General features: G+C 40.2%; 1 protein-coding gene across 1 annotated transcript; it reads right to left on the bottom strand.

Moving 5' to 3' along the window:
* Nucleotides 1–7,969: 7,969 nt before the first annotated feature.
* On the bottom strand, nt 7,970–25,594 carry LOC139338443 (myosin-7-like). Its single transcript, XM_070973435.1, has 39 exons — nt 25,542–25,594; nt 25,339–25,377; nt 24,676–24,884; nt 24,431–24,574; nt 24,185–24,341; nt 24,059–24,086; nt 23,865–23,973; nt 23,666–23,758; nt 23,499–23,562; nt 23,276–23,374; nt 23,083–23,186; nt 22,838–22,976; nt 21,582–21,700; nt 21,344–21,493; nt 21,071–21,241; nt 15,058–15,367; nt 14,833–14,912; nt 14,491–14,696; nt 14,231–14,354; nt 14,011–14,147; nt 13,518–13,773; nt 13,177–13,419; nt 12,908–13,084; nt 12,676–12,821; nt 12,481–12,571; nt 11,978–12,367; nt 11,728–11,854; nt 11,538–11,656; nt 11,256–11,452; nt 10,987–11,170; nt 10,701–10,866; nt 10,491–10,615; nt 10,079–10,387; nt 9,785–9,988; nt 9,410–9,706; nt 9,192–9,296; nt 9,011–9,106; nt 8,466–8,600; nt 7,970–8,072 (listed from the first exon to the last, which is right to left on the bottom strand). The coding sequence occupies exons 3-39, from the start codon at nt 24,874–24,876 to the stop codon at nt 8,052–8,054; spliced, it is 5,823 nt and encodes a 1,940-aa protein (XP_070829536.1). The 5' UTR covers nt 24,877–24,884; nt 25,339–25,377; nt 25,542–25,594; the 3' UTR covers nt 7,970–8,051.
* Nucleotides 25,595–27,370: the final 1,776 nt, after the last annotated feature.

The following is a 27,370-nucleotide window of genomic DNA, read 5'->3' on the forward strand; positions in this document are numbered from 1 at the left end:
CAACAGAAGATATGAGGTGATGTGACAGAACACAAAAGAAACTTATGGCAACACAATGGTAAAACAAGTTTGGCAATAGTGAGAAGTAGTTGTAAAGGGATAATGGGGACGCGAACGTAAAGTTAAGGGATTAAACGAGCAGTCGAGAGAATTTGGATAAATTAGCAGTATCTTAACCTCACGGACCAACTCTTATTCAAACCCGCTTGGCATGCCTACTTGACTGATGTCGTCCCGGTGTGTTCTGCTCCGAACTAACTCGAAGATGCCCAGAGGGTCGTCCGTGGCTCGATCTGCTCAGTGGTCTGGTGAAGGCCAAGCGCACCAAGGTGACGAGCTGATGTTGGACAGTGACGTCTCTGGAACTGGTTCTGAGTTGTCGGTTACAGATGAGGGACGGCTCCGGATGGTCTTTAGTTGGACCAAGGATCAACAGCTGGCTGCAGGGTTTTGGTTCGGTTGAGTCCGTGAAGAATTATTTTAGACGGATAGTAACAAAATTGATAGTCTCTTCGATGGCCGATCGAAAAGGGTCTACAAAATTATTATTATTTGACTAAATTTACAGACTCAAACAAAAACGTGTGGCTTAGAAAAAGGAAGGTTTATGGCAAACTATAGAAACACGTCTTCGAAAATTAAATCACGCTACTCGGTATGGCTTTTGAGTAGCTCGAAGACGGGAAAAACTTAAAGAGCAAAACGACTGTACAAGACTAAGACAACTAAGAAGTAACAAAACTAAGACATAACATAACATAACTTAAACAAGACAGAGTAACGCGCACTGAATTCATGCTGCGGCTGCAGACATTTAAATCTCGCTCCAGAGGCGTGTCTAATGGGCAGGCCGTCGAACACGTGAGACGCTTTGTGACACGCAATCGCCTCAAGGAGCTGAACTAATCAATGATTCATACGAGGGGCTCATCTGCTTCTCACTATGGTCAATCACATATAATTTCAATGACAAATTTTCAATGACATTTCAGCATTGTTCACAGCATGCATTAGACACTTCCTATGGTTGGGTGACAACCTTAAATGATAATCCTGGTACAGTTTCATCCCAACATGTATAATTACTCAATGTATAACTAATACCAATAAAAAAAAAAAAAGAATAAAGAAATAAAGAAAGGCAGACTATATTTGCCCAAGATGATTATCACTATTACGGTTACTTATTAATAAATGCATCACGTCAAGCGTATTGTTATGAACATCTAGATGGCAGTATGGTTATATGATAAAAATTCAGTCAAACTTTATAAAACAGTTAAAATCACAACTTTGTCATACTTCAGGTGAGAGATACTGGGAAAACACCAATATTATGCGTACAATGAGTCCTGTAGGGTGAAAGCATCAAAAGTTAAGTTTAACATAGAAGTCCATGTTATCCTGGAGTATTGAGAAAAAGCACACAAGCATAGACAAGTTGCTTCAAGAATGTCCAGTTTACAACCCATCAGCATTATCTGATTTTTGGAGGTTCCTCTGGAGCCTGGCATTTGTCCCTCCAGACAGTTTTATTGTCTTGATCTCTATTGGGGCTATCAGGAGAGAATTAGCATTGCCATGAGAAACATAGTGAGGAGAAGGTGAGGAGGAGAGGCCACCTTTGATGTTGAGGTGTATGTGTCCCTGACTTCCCTGAAAAGAAAACATGGAGGAGATGTCTCTTGTCCAGACATCTTGTCTCTGAAATTAACACCTTCCCTGTAAACAGTTCAAATGGTCAATAGCTCTTGAAAGTTGGGATGCTTTACAACTCCATTTCTCCTGAAGGAAGAGGGTAAGAGAAGGTCAGTTAGAGGCCAGTTCTGCTACACTGTTCTCTACTAAAAGCTGGCATAAATTTAAGCTTATTCTCTGGTCTCTGAGTCTCATTGAACACTCCACTGGGCTCCTGTATTCGAACCTACTGGTCCATCTATTCTTAAGTGAGTATTACTCATCAACCCCTGTCAGGTATTACTTAAATGCTACACAGGTGGTGTGTGGTCCTGCTCTGCCCTAAAGTCTGAGATGTGACTTCCCACCATGTAGTTTGTTGTACGCGGATAGCCTGCCTTCATCTTAAAAATTAAGTGGAATTAATTCCACTAACAATATTTTTCATACTCTTTCAGTCAAATTTGTATGGAGAAGTGAACAATAATATTAATCTCCGCGGAACAAACTATAGCTTTTAGCCATGGTGTCTGTGCATACTGAGTTGCATTTGAATTTGTGAACGAATGACTTGGCCAGAAAAAGAATTCTTGAGAGAAGATGACAACTGAGAGCAAAAGGTTACAAATGTCACCACAACACTATCTCAGACTTCTCAGAAACAGATGAGCAGCAACAGGTACAAAGTCTAACATTGATGTAAACTCTCTTTAGTTGAACTCTGAGTCTCCTGCCTGTTACTGTTTGGTGTTTGGTGAACCAAACACCAAACAGTAACAGGCAGGTCAAGATCCAGGGCAGGGCAAAACTCTTAGTCACGGACAGAAGATTGATGTATATACCAGGGAACAGGAAAACAGATGTGGTCAAAGGCAGGCAGGGTTGGTGACAAGACATCAGTCCAGTCGTAAATGCTGGAGAATCAAGAAACAAAGAACAGTCTGGCAATTATTATACTAAAACTGTTAGCAAGCCATGGAGACAGTATAAGGTGTTGAGCAGTGTGTAATGTTGGAATATCTGTAGCTCTACTATAGGGGGATTTTGAATGCAGTTGTGGATGCTGAAAATCAGACCCAAGCTGTGTTCTGCACCCTATTATTATTTTCATGAAAGACCGTTAACTTGTCTTTGTCAAATACAGGCATCTAAAATGAGTTCTTTTGACCAGTTTTCTTCAAAGCAAACTCAAAAAAGAACGTTGTTACTGGATAATTTGTGTGTTTGTTGTAAAAGCAACATGTATAAATGTATTTTTGAGACAGTTCTCAAAGTGAGTGGAAATATGATTTTTGCAAATTTATGTATTTTACTGGTTGCGTAGAGTAGGCAGGCTGTGATATCATGATATACACAACCACATGTTTAAAGTGGGTTGGTAAAGCTCCAGGAGTTGGTCATACCCTTGCCTCTACCCTTGTCCTTGCCTTCTGGCATGGCGTTGCATCCTTAAGCACAAAGATAGCCTGTGAAATTCCTGCTGGCTGCCTTGACAGCAGTGATGATTTAGTGGACAGTTTATGACGCACAGTGGAGTGTGTATCAGTAACATGCTTTTACATGGAGAGGAGCAGCAACAGGTGACAGTCCATGATTTATTATACAACCATCTGAAACAAGGAGGAACAGTATTGTCAAGTGTAAAATAAACACCTGCAAGTAAAAAACCCCCCACACCTTAAGTGTTAAGAACACTTTAATATAATTCTGACTATGACATGTTTTATATAAAACTTAATTAATTGATCTAACTAACTTCCACAGCAAGTTACTTTTAGTTTTTAGTTTGTTTTGTTTTTTTTTAAGTTACCTCAGTCTTTAGTATTTATACATTGAAAACAGCAGACACTTCAGTAACATCCTGTTTAGAACAGAAATATCAGTGCTTCAGTTTCACCGGGGAATTTATTAGAATTTAAAGTGATTCTTGCTTTGTTAGGTAGGGGAAAACATTGTAGCTAGTATTGTATTAATGAAAACTGAGCCACAACAGGAAAGGAAGGCCAGCACCATGGACAGTGACCTTTCCTACATCTGCCACAGAGGTACACACCTGAAGTATGACAGCCCAGACTCTGTAAGTATAAGTCCATTATATTTTCTCCACTTAAATACAGAAACTCCCAGAATAAAGATGTGAAGTATATTCCTGAAACAGACCAACCAGCTACGAAGTGAGCTATGTAAGCACCAAAAGTCTTTCGAAAGAGAAAGAAATTCACATCCCATTAGCTGCAAATTTGCCTTTGAGCCTGTGTGTGAATAGAGAAGGTCGTTGTCAAGAGAGTTCACAGAAAGCGAGTAGGCTTGTTGATGACGTTGCTGCTTCCATAGAGGGCACAAACAAAATAACAGTAACTCAAAAAAGGTGCCATATCTGCACGCTATTTGTTAAAAGTGGACTTACTATTTACATCTTACTCTACATGCTGTAATACCTACTATTAATACAAGCCTAATGCTGACTTAGAGTGGTGCTCATAAATTTACATACCACTAACAGAATTTTAAAATATTGGACATTTTTTGGAATATATGATCATGCAAAAAACGTTATTTTAGGGATAGTGGTCACATGAAGTCTTTTCTTATTGCAAAATTGTGTATGCCCTTTTTAAATCATAATGCTAACTGAAATCACCCAAATGACCCTGCTCAGAAGTTTACATACCCTGGTAATGTATACATAAGTTGGCACACATGAGTTTAAATGGACATTAAAGGTAAGTTTCGGTGAGTTTTAATTTTAATCAGTGCCTCTGTATGAATAGTCAGTGAGTTTTTTAGGTCTTGAGAGATCCCTGCAAATTTAATTCAGGGCTGCACTGACTTTGCTGGATACTGAGTTATGGGGAAAGCAAAAGAACTGACAAAGAACTTGACAAAAAAGATATCCAGAGATTTGAAAGTGCCAATCAGTCATGTTCAAACTCCGATAAAGAAGTGGAACAACACGGTCAGGTAGACCAACAAAACTTTCTGCCACAACTGCCAGAGAGATTGGCCATGATGCAAAGAAAAAACCACAAGCAACATCAGCTGAAATACAGGCTTTTCTGCAAAAAAGTGGTGCTGCTGTTCCAAGATGCACACGAAAGAGGTACTTGAACAACAAGGGGCTGCACAGTGGAGTTGCCAGACGAAAGCTGGACTAACTGCACTAACACCACAGAAAAGTCTGCTTACAATATGCCAAACAGCACTGAGACAAGCCTCAACATTTCTGGAAGTCATTTGAGTGTTGACACCAAAATTTAACTTTGTGGTCACAACCAAAGAAAGAATGGTACACTTCTTGCAAATTGTAAAATTCTATGTAAATGTATTAAAATTTGGATGTAAATTTATGAGCACAACTGTGAGCCTTGCTTAGCCTAGATAACAACAGGAAGTTCTTTCGTTTGCCCTCTGTAAAATGGACCTCCATGATGTTGGCAATGTGTTTGCCTTCATACCAGAATTTTGAACTCCTTTACTTAGCCCTAATCTATTCCAGGCATTAGTGGAGCAGTCAGTCCTCCATCAAAGGTCCCATTCCCAGCTGTTCACAGTCCTTACATCTCTGACTTCTACAATCACATGCACACACAAGGGAAGGTGTGCGGCACCTTGTCTCTCTTAAGTTTGAAATCTGAGCCAACAGTGCTTTCAGATGAGGGTGCTATTGTTAGGATGCTTGTTATTTACTGAAGGTCACTTGAGGAGGTGTTGAGTATAGGACCCTGCCTCCATGTGTCCTTCTCTTGTCTTGCCCTTTCTTCTGGTCTGCATTCAGACATGAAGTTAGTGGTTGGTGCATTTTCCCTCAGAGCTGGAAGACTCCTATAGATTAAAAGGTTTTTGTGCTGATGAAGACCAAAGATTTTGCGTAACAGGGCAAAAAAGGTAGGGTTTGAATTAATTATCTTAATTAACTATTATCTAATCTGTTCTTGAAAATGAACAGAGTGAAGACATATATAGGTGAGAGAGGTTTGCAGTGCAATATATATATATATGTATGTATACATTTATGACATGGTTACTCTTCTTTTTTGAGAGAAGATTTTGACAGATGCTTATCTTTCCATTATTACACATGCTACACATGCATATAGGTGGTGACATAGTGCCAAAGGTTATTGTATATTTGATTTTATATTAATGATCTTAGTTATTAGCTTCACATATTCTTATAAGTTTGTCATAATACTTAAAAGAAATTGCTCATTTAACATAGGCTTTTATCATGAAAAAGCGCAAATCTTTGAATTGAGCGGCCTTCCCTAACAGTTCCTCATTATAACAGGTGAGCCTATAAGAGAAATGCCGTTAAATGCTGTTGTTATTGTTGTTAGTAACAATGTAACATGTTCATAATAGGTCAATAATCAGACACTCTCTACAATAGATTCATGTATGTAAAGAGGCCATGATTGTGAGTGGGAATTTTGATGTTGATGTATGAAAATCAGTCTACATTAGTGAAGATCACATAGATTTTCATATTTTTTTTCATACAACACAATACTTATTATTATGACATGACATAGCTCTCTGACTCTCATCTCACTAGGCCAGGTTATAATCTGGAGCTGTTTTGTGTCCATACAACTAGAACTAATTTTCGTCTCATCCTTATTCTTCTTTATTGTATATATTTTATGTGTATGTTTAACCTGCTGCTGCGATCAATAAAGTGTCAGTCTGATTTGGTGGAAAGGTCCATCCACTGCCCAGCATCCAGTGAAAGCATGCTTTGAAAAGATAATCCCTGCAAGGCTTTAACCTTTCAGCTTTGTTATGTAGCCAAAAGTACAATATATCTCGGTCCTGGTCACCAAGCTGATGGAGCAAACTTAGAAACTCACAGACATCACCCAACTGTTGCCTATATTGTCAGTACTGTAAATAATCCCTTCATCCTTTGCTGACCTCTAGTGGTTTGACTTTTCACCAGCTGTGATGATGTACTCGAGGATGTGTCCCTACCAGGGCCGGTTGTAGGCAGGCATAGATGAGGGGGCAGTCAGAAATGTGAAGGGGGCATCATATGCACACATCATGCTCCAGCACTTTTTCCTGGTATAGCTCTTAAGGTCACTGAGGCACGCAAACCCCCTGACCACAATAAGGTGGCAATCCCTCAAGGGGGGAAACTGAAAAAAAATAAAATAAAATAAAACATCCTTCATCCAGATTTTATCAACCAACAACGTAACATATCTCTTAACTGGATGGCCTATTTCTCAAATAAATTTTAACCTAAAGTAAGACTTCACACACTATAATCAATATTTACAAAAACTGAAAGGTCGTCTTGACTGAGAAAACGCAGCCGCTTCTTCAAAGTCTTACCGCTCCGTTGCCGCACTGAAACCTGACACCACACTGTCTGGCTCATTACTTTGGCTCATTTGCATACTAACAGTGATTGGATGTTTACTGAGGGCTGAGGGGAGGTGTGTGTGTGTGTGTGTGTGTGTGTGCGTGCGTGTGTGTGTGTGTGTGTGTGTGTGTGTGTGTGTGTGTGTGTGTGTGTGTGTGTGTGTGTGTGTGTGTGTGCATGCGCGCATGCGCGCATGCGCGCGGGGGAGATGAGAGGAAGCTGATACAATATTGTCTTTGTGTCCCCTTTTCGGCAGATTTTTCCGCTACTGCAGATAATTTTGTCAACTTGTAATGTATTAATTTTGTGAGTATATTAAAAATGTGCTTTCTCAACTTCGAAAATTTTGATTTGAGGGGGCAAGACATTTATTTGAGGGGACGCTGCCCCCTCTTGCCCCTGCGTAGAGCCGGCCTCGGTCCCTGCTACAGTTGTGGATACAAGTGCAAATTCTGACCAAATTCAATCTTCACAAAAGTGTTGCTCTGTGTGATCAGTGACACAACACAAACTATGGCCACCATGCGTGACACATAATATATCCATAACTAATCACAATCTCCCTAATGTACAACAATAAGTATTTTGATTCCCAGATGTATTTGTGGTATGACAGATTTGATTAATTTGCTACATTGGACATAAAACTGTTTATAAAATGCATACAGCTAATGAAAATTCAGCCATTTTAAAGCTGTCTTGATGAAATCATTAATACCGATCAACTTTTATTTAAAAAATGCTTGAATTGTTTGTTGGAGTAGTGCAATGATGTGTGTAGCTACATTTGTATATGTGCAGGTTATAATTATGACATAAATCCTACAATCTGAATTTGGACATGCATTTTACAGTTCAACTATACTAAAATATAGGTACATTTCAAAAAAGCCAAGCCACAATTTGAGATGCAGATCAATTTTATTCTACTGAACAACTGGCATGCTTAGGGAGACACTATTCAGACATCATGTGCCTCAGACACAAGAATTTCATTCCATGAGCTTCACTCCTCGTCGTGTCCTTTCTGATTAAGAGACAAACAAAAACAACAGCAATTAAACACATTTCTCTGCTATTTAAAATATTATTTTTAAATCCACTGTAATTCATGATCAAACATTTAAACTGTGTAGATCCACTGTCCACTGTGTTAGTTTGAAAGTTCTATGTATATTACTTAAGTGGTAGTAATGAGCTCTGTAGCAATATACTGACTAGCCCAAACACACTACTTCACTGTTTTGTCTGTAATTCCATTCTTCTGATGGAACAAAAATAATATGCTGTAACTTCTATTCTGTACTATTATAGATTTTAATCGTAATGTGTAATGCTGTATTTACTGTAACAGTAACTGGCCTGAAACAGGTATGTGTGGTGTCCAAAAAAAGAAACAGAAATAAAATCAATAACTGACCTTTGAGCCCACATCACGGCTCTTGGCACGTAGCTTGTTGACCTGAGACTCAGCAATGTCAGCTCTCTCTTCAGCCTCATCAAGCTCATGTTGAAGCTTACGGAACTTGGTCAGATTGCTGTTGGCCTGTTCCTCCTGTAGGACAGAAAGACAATTTCCTCATCACTACCTGACATCGATTTTTGTATTTATAATGCAGTTTATGGAATGAAACGTATTGCTGACACCACTGGTAACATCTTTTCAATTACATTTAATAATGTTATATAATAATGTTGAAAAATGTTTTAATAGTGTTCCTTGACACAATGTTTGCACTAGGCTGTGCAGATCTAATGCAATATCTCAAAGGCTGGCCACTCTGCTCTAAATTGTTGTTCTGATGAGAAAAAGCCTGTTGGAAATTAGTTTCATCAAGACATGATGTTATTTTTGGCCACATTGCCCAGCTCTACCACATGGATTTTGCGGTATTGAGCAGAGAATGAGCAATAGTATTGAATATGCACACACATGCTGTGGGCATGGATGGATTTTGTACTCACTGCCACTTCTGCAGATTTCTTGTAGGATTTAACTTTCAGCTGCAGCTTGTCTACCAGATCCTGCAGACGGGCAAGATTTTTACGATCCTCTTCCGTCTGACAAGAAAAAAGAACAATTGTAATTTTGCACAGAAGTTATACTCTCAGTGTTCCAAAATTTTGTAAATTCACAGAAACTTGCCTGATAGGTCAACTCTTTGATGCGTCTCTCATATTTTCGTATTCCCTTGACAGAATCGCTGGACCTTCTTTGTTCAGCCTCAACTTCACTTTCTAGCTCTCTGATCTGTTGAGGGAATGATGTGAAGTTTGTTTTTTTTTTCTATTAAATATATTTGTGTGGGCTAGTTATAATCAGGAACCATTACAGCTCTATTTCTAGAAAGTATTGAAACTCACCCTGGCCTCGAGCTTCTGCACCTGCTTCTTGCCTCCCTTCATGGCGATTTGTTCAGCTTCATCCAGACGGTGCTGCAGATCTTTGATGGTTTGCTCCATGTTCTTCTTCATACGCTCCAGGTGAGCGCTGGTGTCCTGCTCTTTCTTCAGCTCCTCTGCCATCATGGCAGCATCAGTAATGGCCTTCTTGGCCTTTTCCTCTGCATTTCTGCACTCCTGCACTGCTTCCTCCACTTCAGTCTGAAGCTGGGATGTGTCAGCCTCCAGCTTCTTCTTTTGGTTTAATAGGCTGGTGTTCTAGTTTTACATAGAGTAGAATGTGAATTTGGAAACAGTAAAACAAACATGTGAGAATGTATTGATAATGTGTCTCACCTGTGAGTGCAGCAGCTGCACCCTCTCACTAACATCCAGCAGCTCTTGCTCAGCAAGTTTACGACCTCTCTCAGTTTGCTCCAGACCAGCTCTGAGCTCCTCCACTTCAGCCTGAAGCAGGTTGTTACGTCTCTCAACAATGGCAATGTTCTCTTTAAGATCGTCATTGGCTCGCAGAGAGTCATCAAGCTGGAGCTGAGCATCCTGGAGGAGTGCCATATTTATTGTAAAGTGAGCACAATCAAATGAGAACATAATGTGTCCGGGGAGTCCTTTTTGAAATAAAGTACATACCTTTAGATGCGAATGAACAGCCTTCAGTTGTTTCTGGGCCTCAGCTGCCTGCCTGTTGGCCTGGCTAAGCTGGATCTCCATCTCATTGAGGTCTCCCTCCATCTTCTTCTTCAGACGCAGGGCCTCATTCCTGCTGCGAGTCTCAGCCTCAAGAGAGCTCTGCAGAGTATCCACAGTTCGCTGTTGGTTTCTCTTTGCTTGCTCCATCTCTTCATCTTTCTCGGCCAGCTTGCGCTCAATATCAGCCTTAACCTGGTTGAATTCAAGCTGGACTCTGAGAATCTTCCCTTCCTCGTGCTCTAGTGAGGCCTATAAGAAAATATGTATTGAAAATCAAATATTTGACCGGTTATTGCTAATGGCCAGAAAATGTCTGAGTTTGTGACGTCCAGCGGCAGCACTTTCAGCATACCTCTGCTTCCTCCAGGGCAGTTTGTATCTCAGACTTCTCTTGTTCCAGCTGTTTTCGAATCTTCTCAAGCTCATGAATATTCTTTCCACTCTCCCCAATTTGCTCAGTGAGGTCAGATATTTCCTCTGAGAAACAAAGTGTACCATTGTAAGTGGCTTCGTCACTTGGAGCAAATTCTGCAGTAGAGCTGTAAACTGATGTTACTCTTACCCTGCAGATTCTTATTCTCTCTCTTCATGGTCTCCAGATGTTCCAGAGATTCTTCATAGGAATTCTTCAGTTTGAAGAGCTCAGTGCTCAGAGATCTGGCATCCTTCTGAGAGCTTTCCAGCTCAGTCTGAGACTCCTCATACTTCTGTTTCCATTCTGCCAAAACCTGAGAGACAGTTCACATTTTAGATAAAGGATTTGAAATGTGTCTGCTTGAAGGTCGTTACATTTAAATTTTTCATCTGAAAGAGCAAAATTGCCATACAGTATGTATTGTAAACCCAACCTTGTCAAAGTTTCTTTGCTTCTTGTCCAGAGCAGCAGCAGCAGCGTTAGACCTCTCCACATCCACCATGAGATCTTCAATCTCATTCTGCAGCCTGTGTTTGGTCTTCTCCAGAGAGGAACATTTAGCGTTCACCGCTTCAACAGCTTCCTCAGCCTCCTGCAGACGCTGAGCCAACTTCTTTCTGGATTATGATTGGATAAGTTATAAATTCATTGCTTTTAAACTTTTAAACTAAGGTTGTTTGAGTGAAAATTTATTTTACTCACTTGGCCTCCTCCAGCTCCTCGGTTCTCTGGATGGCATCAGTTTCGTACTTAGTTCTCCACTGAGCCACCTCAGAGTTGGCCTTGGACATGCTGCGCTGCAGTTCAGCCTTCGCCTCCTGCTCCTCCTCATACTGCTCCCTGAGCAGGTCACAGTCATGGCGAGAAGACTGCACTGCATGGGCTAATGCATTTTTGGCCTGAAATGAAAGCATATCTTAATGCCTCTCATGTACCAACATTTAATCTACACAAAATGAGGCCTCATTGCTGTTTGTTTGCTACCTTGACTTCCTCCTCCAGTTGTCTTTTAAGGTCTTCAATTTGTTGAGTGTTGGATTGTTTTCCTCTGGTCAGTTGAGACACAAGGGAATCCTTTTCCTCAAGCTGCCTTGCAAGTTCACCTAATTTGAAGAATAGAGTGAGTACTTCAAAATAAGCCAAACAAAACACAGTGTTCAAATCAAATGCATACCATTCTCAGTTTGAAGCTTTGCTTTCTGCATGTTGAAGTCATTGATGGTACGCTGGCCCTCTTCTGACTTTGTTTTATATTCAGTCATCTGGTCTTCCAGAGACCTGCACATTTTCTCCAAATTATTCTGAAAACAAAAAGCAGTTTAACACTTTCAAATAAACTACTTCAAAATGAGTGATGTTCTTAAACTAGCAAAGTAAGACACCAATCAAGCAATGAGGAGAAAAGATAGTACAAAGTATTTTACTTTTGACTTCACGATATGTTCCATATTGGAGATGACATCATCCAGCTCCAGTCTGAGCTCACTCTTCTCCTTCTCCAGTTTCTGCTTGACTCTCTGCAGGTTGTCAATCTGCTCTCCCAGGTCAGCAACACTGTCAGCTTGTTTCTTCCTGAGTGTGGCAGTGGTGGCTTCATGCTGCAGAGTGGACTCTTCAAGGTCTCTGCGGAGTTTCTGGAATTCAGCCTCCCTCTTCTTGTTCATCTCAATCTGGGCAGCTGTTGCTCCACCAGCCTCCTCCAGCCTCTCACTGATCTCCTCCATCTCTCTGGACAAGTCTGCTCTCTGTTTCTCCACCTTGGCTCTGGCAGCTCGCTCTGCTTCAAGCTCTTCCTCCAGCTCCTCAATGCGGGCCTAGACCAAAATCAAAGTCAGTTTTTGCATTGAATGGCTATGAATTGTGGAATTAGCCAAATGTCACATCCCTGCACAAGCCAATTGACTTTCTTCATCTTATTTAATATTACCTGCAACTCCTTCAATTTTTTCTGGAGCTGGGCACTCATTGCTTGTTCATCTTGTATTTTGCCAGTGAGTTGGTTGATTTCAAAATCTTTCCTGTGGATTGAAAATAAAAAAGAAAAGAAAAAGTAAGGGGCGACTGTGGGCGACACAGAATTTAAAATCTATTTGAGTTTTTAAAAGTGCACTTTTCATATTACTTTTTCAGCCTCTCTTCAAGTTGCTGCTTGTCATTTTCCAGGTCCATGATACTCTCTTGAGATAATTTTAGGTCCCCCTCAAGCTTCCGCTTTGCTCTCTCAAGGTCCATACGCACTTTCTTCTCTTGCTCAAGGGATCCTTCAAGCTGTGGGCAGACATATTATAAAATCTTCTTTTTCACTTATTTCTTATTTGTTATATACAAATCCTCCTGATCTTGTAAATCCTTACATCGTCCACTTGCTGCTCCAGCTTAGCCTTGGCCTTGGTCAGAGTGTTGACTTTGTCTTCTTCACTCTGCAGATCATCCAGCGTTTGCTGATGAGCTTCCTGTAGGGCTTTCTTTTCCTTGGTCAGCTTGGCGATGATCTCTTCCAAAGCAGCCATCTCCTCAGTCAGGTTCTTGACCTGTGGACAGTGGAAATTTTTAAAACGGACTTCAACACCATTGTTAATTGGGACACACAGAGTAATTTCACAGTAATTTGTGTTTGTGGCACCTTGTTCTCAGTGGCATGCTTTTCTTTCTCCACTTTAGCCAGAGTTAACTCTAAGTCATCGATGTCTTTCTTCAGCTCAGAACACTCATCTTCCAGCTTCCTCTTCTTCGCAGTAAGCTCAGCATTCATCTCCTCCTCGTCCTCCAGTCTTTCTGTCAACTCTTTGAGCTTTGCCTCCAGCTGAATCTTGCTCTTTATCAACCCCTCACATCTTTCTTCAGCATCACAGAGATTGTCTTGTTCCTGTTATTAAGACCATAAAGCATGTCATAAAGCGTAAGTAGTCCTGGTTTAATGTTGATATTAATTGGAATGCAGTCAGAAACAGTGTTTGAACATACGGATTGAACTTGGAGCTGCAGGTCATTTTTCTCTTGGAGAAGAGTGACCATTTTTTCTTCAAGTTCCTTCCTGCGGGCTTCAGATTTTGCATAAGCCTCTTTGAGTTTTCCAAACTCTTCTTTCATGTTGGCCATCTCCTTTTCAGTCTCTGCTGACTTCAACAGAGGTTTAATCTTGAAATACATCTTCATCCAGGGCCAATTCTTGACCCCCATGAAAGCACGGATGTTCCACTGGATCACAAGTAGTGCATCCCTGCAGACAACAGATTGTCACTGTCTATAAAACCAGTTCCAAACTGAATTTCCAACTTTAGCTTGATAGCAATAAAAATCTCCTTTTCAATATGCCCTCAATCAATTCTCACTATTCACAGTGCTCTCCTGTGTTTGATGTTGATTTCAATAGCAGTTGTACTGTTTGGTTTGTGTATATTAGGTAGAGTGTATAAGAGTTTGGTCAACAGGGTTTGGCCATGCTGTGAGCAGGTACCTGCGTTCAACAATCTTCTGGAATTCGATTCTTGCCAGGAGGCCTCTTGACCGGGCTTGGATGCCTGTGATAATTAGTGCTAGTCGGTCATCTCGCATCTCCTCTAGTTGACCCAGAAGTCCAGCTTTGAAGAACACCTTTTTTATAGCAGGAGATTGAATAATCAGTAATAACCTGTTAAGTAAAATTCATTTTCTCTCAATCAACACTGTATACTGACCTTGGTGTGCCCCAGTTTGTATTGGTTGTGGTCAATATCTAAAGATCCCAACAGTTTCTCAGCAGCTTTCTTGTTGTCGATGAACTGTCCCTCAGGAATTGCATTAGGGTTCAGAATACGATATCTTTGGCACAAATACAAAAGATAAAATTATTTGTTTCCTGTGAAAACATCGTATAAGACACAACAACAGTTTTGACAGGACAATCATATGCTTTCATTGACAGTTTTAGATTTGGTTACGTTCATCACATGCAAACCTCTGTTTGAAATCTCCGTAGAGGATCCTGTTGGGGAAGCCCTTTCTGCAGATCCTGATGCCTTCCAGCACACCGTTACAGCGCAGCTGGTGCATCACCAGAGGATTCTCCATGGCCCCAGGAGTCTTGGTCTCATTGGGGATGATGCAGCGTACAAAGTGAGGGTGAGTAGACCTCAAGTTGGTCATCAGCTTGTTCAGGTTCTCCTGTGGAGGTAATTCAAACCCTGTTTAACAGCCAGTTCAAATGATTACTGTGGCACATTTCAATGTACAATTAAGTCACAGTCTCAGGTTTCCATATGAAGTAGTCATTCACACATATTTACGTGTTTTTACTAACCCTGTGCAAGGCAGAGACAGTTTGGAAGGATGATCCCTTCTTCTTGCTTCCTCCTCCTTTGCCACCCTTTCCTCCTTCAGCTAATAAACCAGTGTGCAACTCGTTAGTTTGCATCAACAGACACAGGAAAAGATGATTTAGTCTTTCTGTTCTCACAATGATATTTTATTCATAATATTGACTTTTCCAGCAGAGATTAATGCAGTCCTTTCAGTTTATCCTTACCTGAGTCTGCTCCAGCGTAATTCATAAAGAGGAAAGATAACAGCTTGAGATTAGACTTCTGGTACAGTCCTACAACAGTCTCATTCAGAGGATCTTTGTTCTTCACCAGCCAGTTGTTGATATTATAATCAACAGTTCCAGCGTAGTGAACAAGAGAAAAATGGGCCTCTGGTTTTCCTTTGACAACTCTGGGCTTCTGGAAGTTGTTTGATTTCCCCAGATGGTTGTCATAGAGCTTAGCTTTAAAGGTGGCATCAGAGGCTTTGGGAAACATGCACTCCTCTTCAAGGATGGACATGATACCCATGGGCTGAGGAGGACAATGTTGTGAAAAAAATACTTTATAAAAAGTTGTATTTTTCCTCTTTTTGGCAAGACATTCAAAAAACAGTAACGTGTATATGTGTGTGTGTGTGTGTGTGTGTGTGTGTGTGTGTGTGTGTGTGTGTGCGTTGACTTAACCAAAAATTGGGGACATTTTTCAGAATACACACCAGTTGATTGGGGACGGCTTTGCAAATGGGGACAAAAATTACCGTCCCCATTTAGATTTCATTATAATCGTATTCTACAAGCTCCAACATGCATTTCTGTCTTAAAATCGCCACTGTCCCCAAAACTGACTTTTTTTAGATTTCGTGTGTGAGAGTGTGTGCCCCCCCCCCAACCCCCACTCAATCTGTGTATAATTCTGCACACTGCCCCTGGTGGAAGTGTATGGTACTACATCATGCACATGTCCCCAATTTGATGATACATTTTCTGATAAAAGTGTGTCTCCACTCCTTGTTAAATATAACAAAGCTATTGCTTTTAAGGTTATCAGCAAGCAAAATGCAATCCTATACATCATGTATAGTATAGCTGTATAAATAATGTCTGTTTTTAAATGTCTTTCGCCAGTAGACTACTCTTATTCATTAAGAATTTCACCACAAACAACAAAGTTAGCACATAATATTAGCTAGGGATACTGACTTTATTCTATTTGTCTGTTGTTTCAACTGAATGACTTAAATTTTATTGTGTATGTTGTGTATTTTATAGTAAAGCTATTGAAAAAAATTGGGGTTGAATACCTCTATGGGTGCCAAGGTGTTTTTCAATTTAGATTTTTTTTCCCTCTTGTTTTGCTTTAGCTTCCTTAAAACAAAAAAGGGAGAGAAAACTATGTGAAGGGGAACAGTTGCCATTATACATCTTATCTGGTCCTTTTATAACAGGAAACATATTCCACTGACTAGCCAAATACAAATTGGCTGATGTTTGTGTAGTCTACAAATACATCCTACCCCCTTCAGAATCAGAAAGCCTTTATTAGTCCCCCGGAGGGGAAATTTCATAAACTTTCTTTTCTCTGTTGTACATTTCAGTATAAACTGAAATGTACAACAGAGAAAAGAAATAATCTTTACAAGCCTCCTAATCATACTAGTGGCATATCAGTTTACATACAGAAAAGGTTTTACTTATATGAAAGTATGCATAACTAGAAATAAATACGGGCAAATATACTTGAATTCTTTTTAGTTGTTGATTTACTATTTAAGATATGCTCCTCCAAGAGTGCTACCATTGTAATGTGATGTCAGAAAACTGATTTACGATGGATTCACAATGGATTCAAGACACTTTTTCTCCAAGTTTCCGAGTCAGAACTGTAATTTGACTGATTTTGGAAAATCCTGAATTCCAAGATGCCTGGAGATCAGCACTCTACTGCCACAAAAGTTTGTGATGATTAGATTTCTGAATTTGCTTGATAGATTACATTATTCAATCACAAGAACATTGGTTTAATAACTGTAAAATCATAGTAAATTGTTAGACCAAACAGTTAAGGTCAAGCTGACTGAATATTTTCGCCAGGCTAACAGTTATCAAATCCCACATGTTAACTACAGAGACAGCAAGGTATTCTGATCACATTGGGCATTTAACACCAGAATATTTTAACTACAGCAAGCTTATATTTGATGTGGGTAAGTTAATCGGTGCTCTGAACCTACTAATTCTATGAGCCATTCTATACAGACTTTATATCATCAAAGCACGGTGAGCACAGGTGTTGCTAATAATATCATGTTCTGCACATAATAAACAAAAGAGAGTACAAGTCCAACCTACATTGCGCTCTCCTGTAGTACTGCAAAAGTACTATTTACCATGTGTGTAGTATCTTCCTCTACATACAAAGCTAGTCCTGTGTGTTTGTCTTGGCCAGGTAGTGATAGTCTGTGTTAACTTGTTATTATAGGCTTGCTTACATATATTAATGGTCCAAACAGATAAACGGCCCCAGTTTGGATCATATAGTATGTGTATGAGTGTGGAGTGTCCCCAGTAGTATGGATAGGTTATTATGTATTAGTGTTAAAGCCGTCCAAACACATGAGTGTCCCCAGTTTGGATCATATAGTATGTGTATGAGTGTGGAGTGTCCCCAGTAGTATGGACAGGTTATTATGTATTAGTGTTAAAGCCGTCCAAACACATGAGTGTCCCCAGTTTGGATCATATAGTATGTGTATGAGTGTGGAGTGTCCCCAGTAGTATGGATAGGATTATGTATCAGTGTTAAAGCAGTCCAAACACATGAGTGTAGGGCTGGGCCGATAGAACAATAGCGATATGTCTCGCGATAGACACGCCATCAATATCAATATAAAATGCGTTCGATAAAACATTCAATAATTTTTTTTTTCTTCGTCGGAAGAAACCTGAAGTTTTGAAGCAAGGTTAGTTGCATGAACAAAGGCACTCGCTCTCAGGTAACCGAGCAACGTAGGGAGTAATCGCTAATCAGTGAGAGAGACACGCTAACACGCCAATCATGTAACATTATCAAGTTCGGTTGCGCCGTGTCGTTGTCACGTGTTTGTTGCTCCGCAAGGAGTGAGATGAGAAATAGAAAGTGAGCGCTGCAGTGAGCGAAGAAACTGTCGATAAAACAGGGAAAGTCAGCTCGCCAGTACGGAGTTTTTTGGATTTTATAAGTTGGACCGTAGTCAGACCAATGTGGTCTGTAACTTATGCAAGACTTTCGTCCCCACTAAGACCGGTAATACCACAAACTTGTTTAACCACCTTAGCCGCGCTCACTCTTTGGAGCACAAACGTCCGCCAACCGCAGCACCACCGCACAAGCAGCTGACCGCCATGCAGAGGTATCTGCTTCAGTGCCTGATGACAAATCATCTAAAAGGCACGAAGACGTAACGGAGGCAGCGGCATATCATATAGCTAAAGACACGCTTCACTGAGCTCTGAGGAGAAGCCAGGTTATAAACAGCTCTTATAATAAAAATATAACTGAATAGTTCATGTATGTTTAGAGTAAGAAGAGTGACTGAAGTTGTTCTTATGTCTAGGCTGGTTTTATAGTTCAGTCAGTGTTACTGTGCTGTCATCATGTTTGTTTGTTTGTTTGTTTGTTTGTATGTTACTGATGTCAAGTCTACCTCAGTTTCTGCTGTGTTTCTAAAACACTGCACATATCTGAAAACATTTTATTCACCAGAAGGTGAATCAGTTTGTGAACTTTCTGCACTAAACCTGCAGGAAAAAGTTCTCAGGTTTCTCTGTTTACATTTTTACTCTTTTTTTGCATTTATTATTTGAGTGTTTTCCATGGTTGTGTTGACATTTCCTTTCCTTTCTGCCTTGATAGCTGAGGGGATTATAATCAGAGGAAGGTTCAATTTAAAATAAAAATGTTTAAACTGAATGTATTTTTCTCCCGGTCCTTATTTTAAACAGGTCATAAAAAATATCAATAATTATCGATATCGACCAATATAAAACACTTATATCGTGATAGAGTTTTCAGCCATATCGCCCAGCCCTACATGAGTGTCCCCAGTTTGGATCATATAGTATGTGTATGAGTGTGGAGTGTCCCCAGTAGTATGGATAGGATTATGTATCAGTGTTAAAGCAGTCCAAACACATGAGTGTCCCCAGTTTGGATCATATAGTATGTGTATGAGTGTGGAGTGTCCCCAGTAGTATGGATAGGTTATTATGTGTTAGTGTTAAAGCCGTCCAAACACATGAATGTCCCCACGAAAACACACAACAGAAGTTACGATTTACTATTTTCTAATTTTATTCTAATTCTATTCTTGTAAGGAGCACTGCAACAAAAACAATTTCCCCTCTGGGATAAATAAAGGATTTCTGATTCTGGTGTCTAAATATGAGGTCCTTGGATGGTAAATCCTCGGCCTCCTCCTCATCCTCCTCAAAGCAATGATGTACTCCATCTTTGTAGATAACGTTAAGCATTACAATGATAACATTTGTATTTGGAATGAAATGACGTGGGTAATAGCGGACAATGATCATCATTTACGTTTTTTTCCGTGTGTCTGTCTCTCTCTGTCTCTCAGAGCTCTGAGATAGATGCAGTATATCTGCTCTGTAGGACACCACGGCTGTTTCTAGTTGGCACAGCGACGTTAATCGATTAGTTCGCATCCCTGTTTCACCTGTGTACATTCGGTCAGGGCGAGTGAACATTACGTGTGCCCAACGTGCGTGCGATGTGGTCAGATGAGATACTGATCAAAATATCTACATTTAGGTCTGACTGTATGTGCTGACTTAAATAGCTGCATTGAATCGTGGCTGTTGCTAATTATTGATCGCAGTGTGCATTCGATGACTGACCGAGCACTGCTGAAAACACCGTTAAAACCATGCTGCCGCCTTGTTGACGGTGTGATATATGGCGACATCAACCACATTTTCAGTGGATAGCCATTATCACCTAGCAGCCACCCATCCAGAGGGGTGCCCCCCTGAAAGACTGCAGGGATGCTAGAACCGGGGAAAGTGGCATACACGTTTGTCACCAGGCAATTTGAGTCACAGATCACCAGACATCTCTGTTTCACCTGTGTACATTCGGTCAGGTTGAGTGACCATTACGCATGCCGAACGCGCTTTCGATGTGGTCAGGTGAGATACCGATCAAAACATAGAAATTTAGGTCTGACTGTATGTGCTGACTCAGATAGTTGCATTGAATTGCGGCTGTTGCTAATTATTGATCGCAGTGAAATGCCAGACACTGTGGAAACCTGACTGTGAGGTGAGCGAATGACTCCACTTATGCTGCTGGCGCACAGAGTTGACCAGGTCTGAGGTGGTGAGCTTTCAGTGCACTTTTACGCTGCCGGCGCAGACCAAAATGGTCAAAAATTCCAATCCGCCGGCTCATTATGGCGACACCTCCCCCCTACTGCACCGCAACGCCCATCCTGGCGCACCTCTGAACGCCTGGGTTTACCAAAATACCAAGTGCGCCTGCCTGCGCCGGTCGAAAATACTACTGCGCCGATGGCGCAGCCTGCGCTGCGCCGGTGGCGGAGTCGAAAATAGAGCCCTGTGTCTCTTTCTGTTTCCATTTTTTTTTGTAATAATTGATCTTTTTGTTAATAAAAGATCAGTGAAGCTGCAACAAACGTGATTCTCTTCAGACTTTATTCCCTGTGTTCTGCACCTGTGTGTGGGTCCCATTCTCATTGGTTGGAACATTTACTTGTAATATATTCAACTGTCCTCACATGTTTTGTGTTAATTCAGTTAGTATTGACATAATTTCAAGAATCTCCAACCTCCAAATCAAATGACTCCCCTAAATGGGGGACTAGACACATCTCAAGGTGTGGAATCTCTGCCTTGGAAGAAACGACCCCAAAGATGACTTCTATCAGAGTTTGTGTATAGCCCAAGTCCCCAAAGGTTGCTAAAATATCATTTGTCCCCAATCTCAAGGTAAAAAATCATACTGGAAAAAAGAAGCTTTAATCAAAAAAAACAAGTGATTTTTGTATTGTGGGCATCCTTCCACATCTGAAAATGATGGCATCTTCTCTCTAAACCATGACAGAACAGCAAAAATGTGGGTGTCCCCAAAAGTGGCGTGTTTTTCCATTCGACCCCAAAGGTGGTCTAAGTACGTATGTGTGTGTGTGTGTGTGTGTGTGTGTAAACTCAAAAAAATCACCTTTTCAATCAGGTCAATACAGGCCTGCAAGTCCATGCCAAAATCGATGAAAACCCATTCAATGCCCTCTTTCTTGTACTCTTCCTGCTCCAGCACAAACATGTGGTGGTTGAAAAACTGTTGCAGTTTTTCATTTGTGAAGTTGATGCACAGCTGCTCAAAGGTGTTGAACTGCAATAACATTGAAAGAAATCAGAAATTAATTCATGCATGAAAATCTTAAGCAGAAAGTTCACTAATGTGTATGAACTTTGGATTCCATTTCAATCTCACGTCAAAGATCTCAAATCCAGCGATGTCCAGCACACCAATAAAATACTGGCGGGGCTGCTTGGTGTCCAGGGATTGGTTGATTCTCACCACCATCCACAGAAACATCTTCTCGTACACTGACTTAGACAGTGCACCAATGGCATAGTACACCTTGGGAAGAAAATGACTAGTGATATCTTTAAAACTGAAATTCTTATTAGGTCAAACTATTCTCCGAAGGTTCCCTACAACTCATTACCTGAGCGACATTTTGTCCCTTGGTGACCCACTCATTTCCTACTTTGACTCTCGGGTGACAGAGACCTTTGATGAGGTCAGCAGAGTTCAGGCCCATCAGATAAGCTACTTTGTCAGCATCTGAGAAAGTGATGATAGACATAAATCACGTATACATAAGTAACAACCTCTTCAACCTGACATGGCATGATCTCTCAACTTATTTCTCTCTCTTTAGAATTCTTTGACACAGTTGAGTCAGTATAAAGTGGTGAACAATGTAGCACATGACAATACATGCATACATTTCAACAAGGCATACAGTACATATTGGAAAATGTGTAGTACATTCATGAAAAAAAGTCTTTATTGCAGCAGAGACTTTGCTTTCAATGTCATTTGGATCTTGTGTGTGTGTCCACCCCCCCAAAGACAGTTGAAATTATTGTGGGCATTATTTTGCAAATAATGCAGCATTGATTAATGTGGGAACTTTTGTTTAATGCAGTGTCAAGTTATGATTCACAGTGCCTCCAGCGGATTATATTGTACATTACAAGCTTTGTGCAGCTTTTAGGTAATTTCAGATTAACTTGATGTAGTGGATCATCTGTGCTTGTCCTGCAGGGCATTAGGAGACACTCTACCTAGAGAGATATTCTACCTTTATGATGGTTATAACGTACAGTTTTTGATCAAGCTGTTTAATTGTCTTGTGTGATACTGCCAGGTGTTGCTATTACTTTGTCCATCCATCTATATCAGTGAGGGTAGGCTGAATAACTGAAAAACCTATTCATATAATGCAATACAATTAAGCAGCGTTACAAACTATAATCTCTAGAATTCCCATAAAGTGGAATCAACAACTCTCTGTCATCTTGCAGGACTGTTGCATTAGACTGAATTAGTGTTCACTGAATGTGCCTAATAAATTAATAACTGAATGTATGTGTAAAAACATTTCTTTTATTTAGATATATCAAATTATTATCATTTTTGAAAATTGGACCACCTTTTGTCCTAAAAAACATTCGCGATGAGCAAGATGTCAACCTAACATACAAACCAGTTCAGATAATGCAAATCCATTGCTGAACCTGTCTTTATTTTCCATGAAATGACATATGTGAAAATAAATAGTGCATTTTTCATGAATTCAGTTGGATGTACACTGCTTAAAACTGTTGGATCTGCATCTTAACTGCTCCACGTCACATAATCATAATAATGATAATAATACAATAATACACATGAACATATAACAGCCTCTCTTACCCTCAGTGCCATCAGCCTCTGCCTGCTCTTCTCGCTGCTTCTGCTTAAACTTCATGTTACCATAGTGCATGATGGCACCAGTGAGCTTGTAAATGCTGTTCTTCTCTTCTTGAGTGAAGCCCAGCACATCAAAGGCATCCTGATCAAAAATCAGACAGTGAAATTCTTGTATATGTCCTTATATTGTTGTAAACCAGTGCTTCACTAAACATTGTTTTCTGTAGTAAACTGACGATTCAGCTCACATCAGTGGCCATCAGCTCTTCAGAATCATTGATGGACTGTACTGTTGTCTCTCCTTGGGAGATGAAGGCGTAGTCATAGGGGTTGTTGGTGATAAGCAACATTTCTAAAAAGATATTTACAAAATAGAAAATTCTCATTTCATGATACAGTACATTAATAAACATATGAAACATGTATATATTGTACACTCACCCAGAAGTTCAGGCTTTGCCTGAGACAAGATCTGGTAGAAAATGTGGTAGTCCCTCTCAGCTTTGAGCTGGTAGGTTACACGAGACTTTTCCAAAAGGTCTGTTAGAGGTATAATATGTGTTAATGTGGACAATCCTGTTCACTATCTACACTGCCTCTCACATTGAGGGATTGGCTCCCACTTTTGAAAATGGATGTACAGATCTGATTTAGTTTGACTTACAAGTCTCGATGTCAGCAGAGGCCAGCTTTCCTCGGTTGTCAAAATGAATTCTGATGAATTTACCCTAAGAGGAAAGGTAGTTCATTTCTATTTTTAAAATGAAAAAGTAATCCTTCAGTCAATTACTGATAACCAAGTAGCTTCACTGCAGTCATGGAGACACTCACAAATCTGGAGGAGTTGTCATTCCTGATGGTCTTGGCGTTCCCAAAGGCCTCCAGAGCAGGGTTAGCCTGGATGATTTGGTCCTCAAGGGTGCCCTTATTTTGAATAGAAAATAGAGACATTTACAAATAAAGACTTTAAGGAAAAAAACGACAATGACTTAAAATTATATTTTGGTTGAAATACAAATGTAACACAGACCTTCTTCTCAGCTGCTTGATCTTTCTTCCCACCTGGTACAGCCGCGATGCTGGCAAAGTACTGAATGACACGCTTAGTGTTGACAGTCTTTCCAGCACCGGATTCTCCACTGAGTGGAACAGAGACAGAAAGTTTTAGGCCAATATCTGTGACCAATAACTACTGGAGAGGTTTTTGTTGGCTGTGTGACTTACGTGATGAGGATTGACTGGTTTTCTCTGTCTGTCAGTATGAGAGATTTTTCACATTATCAGTCAAAAAATGCAATGACATCAAAATTGAATATTCAAACAAGATGAAAGCTTAAATAGATTATTCACCTGACAGCATGTACTGGTAGGCATTGTCAGAGATGGAGAAGATATGAGGAGGAGCTTCACTTCTCTTCTTTCCTCTGTAGGCAACAACCACTTCCTGGTTGTAGACTGGCAGCCACTTGTAGGGGTTGACAGTCACACAGAACAGCCCAGAGTAGGTCTGCCATATTGAGGGACAGATGAGAGTGGCTTCAGATGCTGAGCTGTCTCATGAATGGAGGAAATGTATCAATTTAGCAGCTGTCTTACGTAAATCATCCATGCAGCGTAACGCTCTTTGAGGTTAAACAGCACAGCGGGCTCATGGAGGAAGGTGAACATCGCCATGTCCTCAATTTTATCAAACTTTGGTGGATTTTGAGGGTGCACATCACAGTCCTTCACTGTGACAGTCTACAAAAGAAAACGACGCATTTTACAGTCACACTCACCAAAATCTGACCAAATGCAGCTGTAGAAATCTGTAATCTCTTGCAGAACTTAAAATGTATTACCTTTCCAAATTCAGTGTCAGCAGTGACTTTGTCACCATCACGACTTGTAATGGAAGCCTTGACGTACTCAACCTCGGGGTCAGGAACGAAGCACTCCTTCTTCATGTCGAAGGGGCGCGTTTGGGCTTCCAGACGCTCCTTATCTGACTTTCTCAGATAAGGAGCAGCAGCCCCAAACTCTGCCATGGCGGCATCACCCATTTTTTAACCTTTCAAGAATGAAACATCTTTCATGGCCTAAAATCCTCTTTACACATGACCTTTGATCCTTCACATAAGACCCGAGGAATACACACACAAGATATAGGTTTAGTAAAAGTAGTTAAAGAAGTCGACTTAGTGAACCTGTTTCCAAGTTTCTTGTATCCCCCGAAACAATATATGATATTTCCACTCATTGCCTTATAAACATACCTGTATTATTTAAAACCTTTTATCTTTTTAATACAAACACAAAAAAAATGGATTTGTCTCTAACATTACTAACATTAGAGTTATAGGGACATGCAGAGGTCCTTCACCCCTTAATGTATGAATAGGAAAAGGCATTCATGTGTTGCTCACATATCCATGTATCAACAGGAAAGCAAGATGCTTTGAATAAAAAAAATGGTTAAATGTTGTACTTCATAATAAAAACTACAAAGTAGCTGGGAATTTTACCTGAGGTGTGTGTCACTTCACAGGAAATTGGGATCTGTGCTATTTATAATCAGTGGACAGAAGCAAACCAAATGTCATATTACGTCATTATGTAATGAAGACAAATCAAAGTTTGACAAGTAAAATATTCCTACACCTTAAACATTCTTCAAAATGGTCACGAACACACAGTGAAGCTGTTTCTCACATGATGTTTTTCTTACCTTTGACTGTCAACCTTTGTCAAGTGAAATGATGGATCCAGTGGCTGTCAGCAAGCTGCCTCTCCATTAATAAAGGTTGGTAGTCAACCAAATATGGAGATGAATATCAGAGAAATGGCATCCAGGTTGCCCGTCACAAAAAGCATTCTCCAAATTGGGTAGAGCCTAGTGCTGCTATTTGTTGCTCTCACCTTGTGAACGACAGACTAATACGCCAGACGGGATATGACAAAGAAAGGGGAAGGCAGGAGGTGGGGGAACAGGGACAGGCTACAGTCGATCAACTAATTCTCTTTTGTCCCAGTTATATGAAGTTGTTTGGGAATAGTAATGAACAGTCAGAGTGGCAGTGGCAGTTGACTTCATGCTGGAAATGTAATTATTCAAAGTTTCTTTGTTTGTTGAATATATTACATAAATCAGTGATTGACAAAACTTATTCGGACATGATGACAGTAAAGAAAGTAGATAAATCCATTCCAAGTATAACACTAACTGATAATCTTGAATCAATCCTGATTCAATTAATTTTTAATTTGTACCGACATTACAGGAACTGCTGTACACTGTGCTCTGTAACAGCACTAACTAGGCAAAAATACTTTCCTGTCTTGGCACTGAAAATCTCAAGAGGAAACACATTAATGCATCTGCTTATATTAATGGCTGTTTGTTGCTTAGAAGATAGATCCACTGTGCTTTATGATGATGTATGTCTTATTTATGGCATACATGCTTTATCATAGCCTGCCTCTATACTCAAACTAAATAAAGTAGTTGCAAGCCAGCAGGATTTATGGGACATCAAACATCTCATGATCTAAAGTTCAACAATAGTCTGTCAAGTGATAGGGTGTGAAATACATTTCAAGAGGGAGAATAAAGAGCTGCAGCTGTTGTCTACAGAGATGCAAGACAAGGCCAAGGTCACAGCTGTGAAATCCCTTTATTATCACTCACCACTGTTCACAGATATATGCCCTAAGTCTAACCCTGGTCACTTGGCATTGTTTAATTTTTTTCTTTACCAACAATAGAAATATTCAGAGACCATGCAATCCAACTCATGTTCATATTACGTTAACATACATAAATGTACTTGAGCTGACCTTTTCAGAGAGACCGTGTTTAATGAGCTGGAACTGAGCAAGACCTCTCTCCACCTGAATAATTATATATTTAAATATTTTCTTTGATTTTGGAGTCAAAGGCCCACATGCTTGGTAATCAATAAAGATTAGTAAAGAGACAGTTGAAATAGTTCAAACTATAAATCTGTAGGATAGTATGCTCTCATGAGCCAGTACCGATACCATACCATATCTGCAAGACCCACAGTCCCTCCAGTTCATCCACTAACCTAGGCAATTGAATGTGACAAGGGCTAGAGTACACTCTCACCTATCAATCTTTTATAGGGAGTATCCAACATTGTGGTCAAGGCCTTTGCATTACATAAAATTAACTAATAGGGCATGAAACAACATGAGCCGTCTGCTGTCTGCTTGTGAATGCAACATTAAAGATACCACTGTTTCATAGTAACAAAGCCATGAAGTTTTTTTATTCCTGCTCGCATTCTGCATTTGGATGAGTTATTACCTTTGATGTCAGATTCGTATAACTGCACAAGTGTTGTTGGTGTACCTGTGTATGTATTCACTCAGGTATTGAAATGATTCTTAATTTATGCTTTTGTGCCATTCACAAAAGCACGTGCGTGCATGCGTGCGTGCGTGCGTGCGTGTGTGTGTGTTAGAGAGAGTGATTGAGTTTTCAGATGTTGCATTATGGCACGTGCGTGTGTGTGTGTGTGTGTGTGTGTGTGT

Source organism: Chaetodon trifascialis, chromosome 11, assembly GCF_039877785.1.
Source record: "Chaetodon trifascialis isolate fChaTrf1 chromosome 11, fChaTrf1.hap1, whole genome shotgun sequence".
NCBI lineage: Eukaryota > Metazoa > Chordata > Actinopteri > Chaetodontiformes > Chaetodontidae > Chaetodon > Chaetodon trifascialis.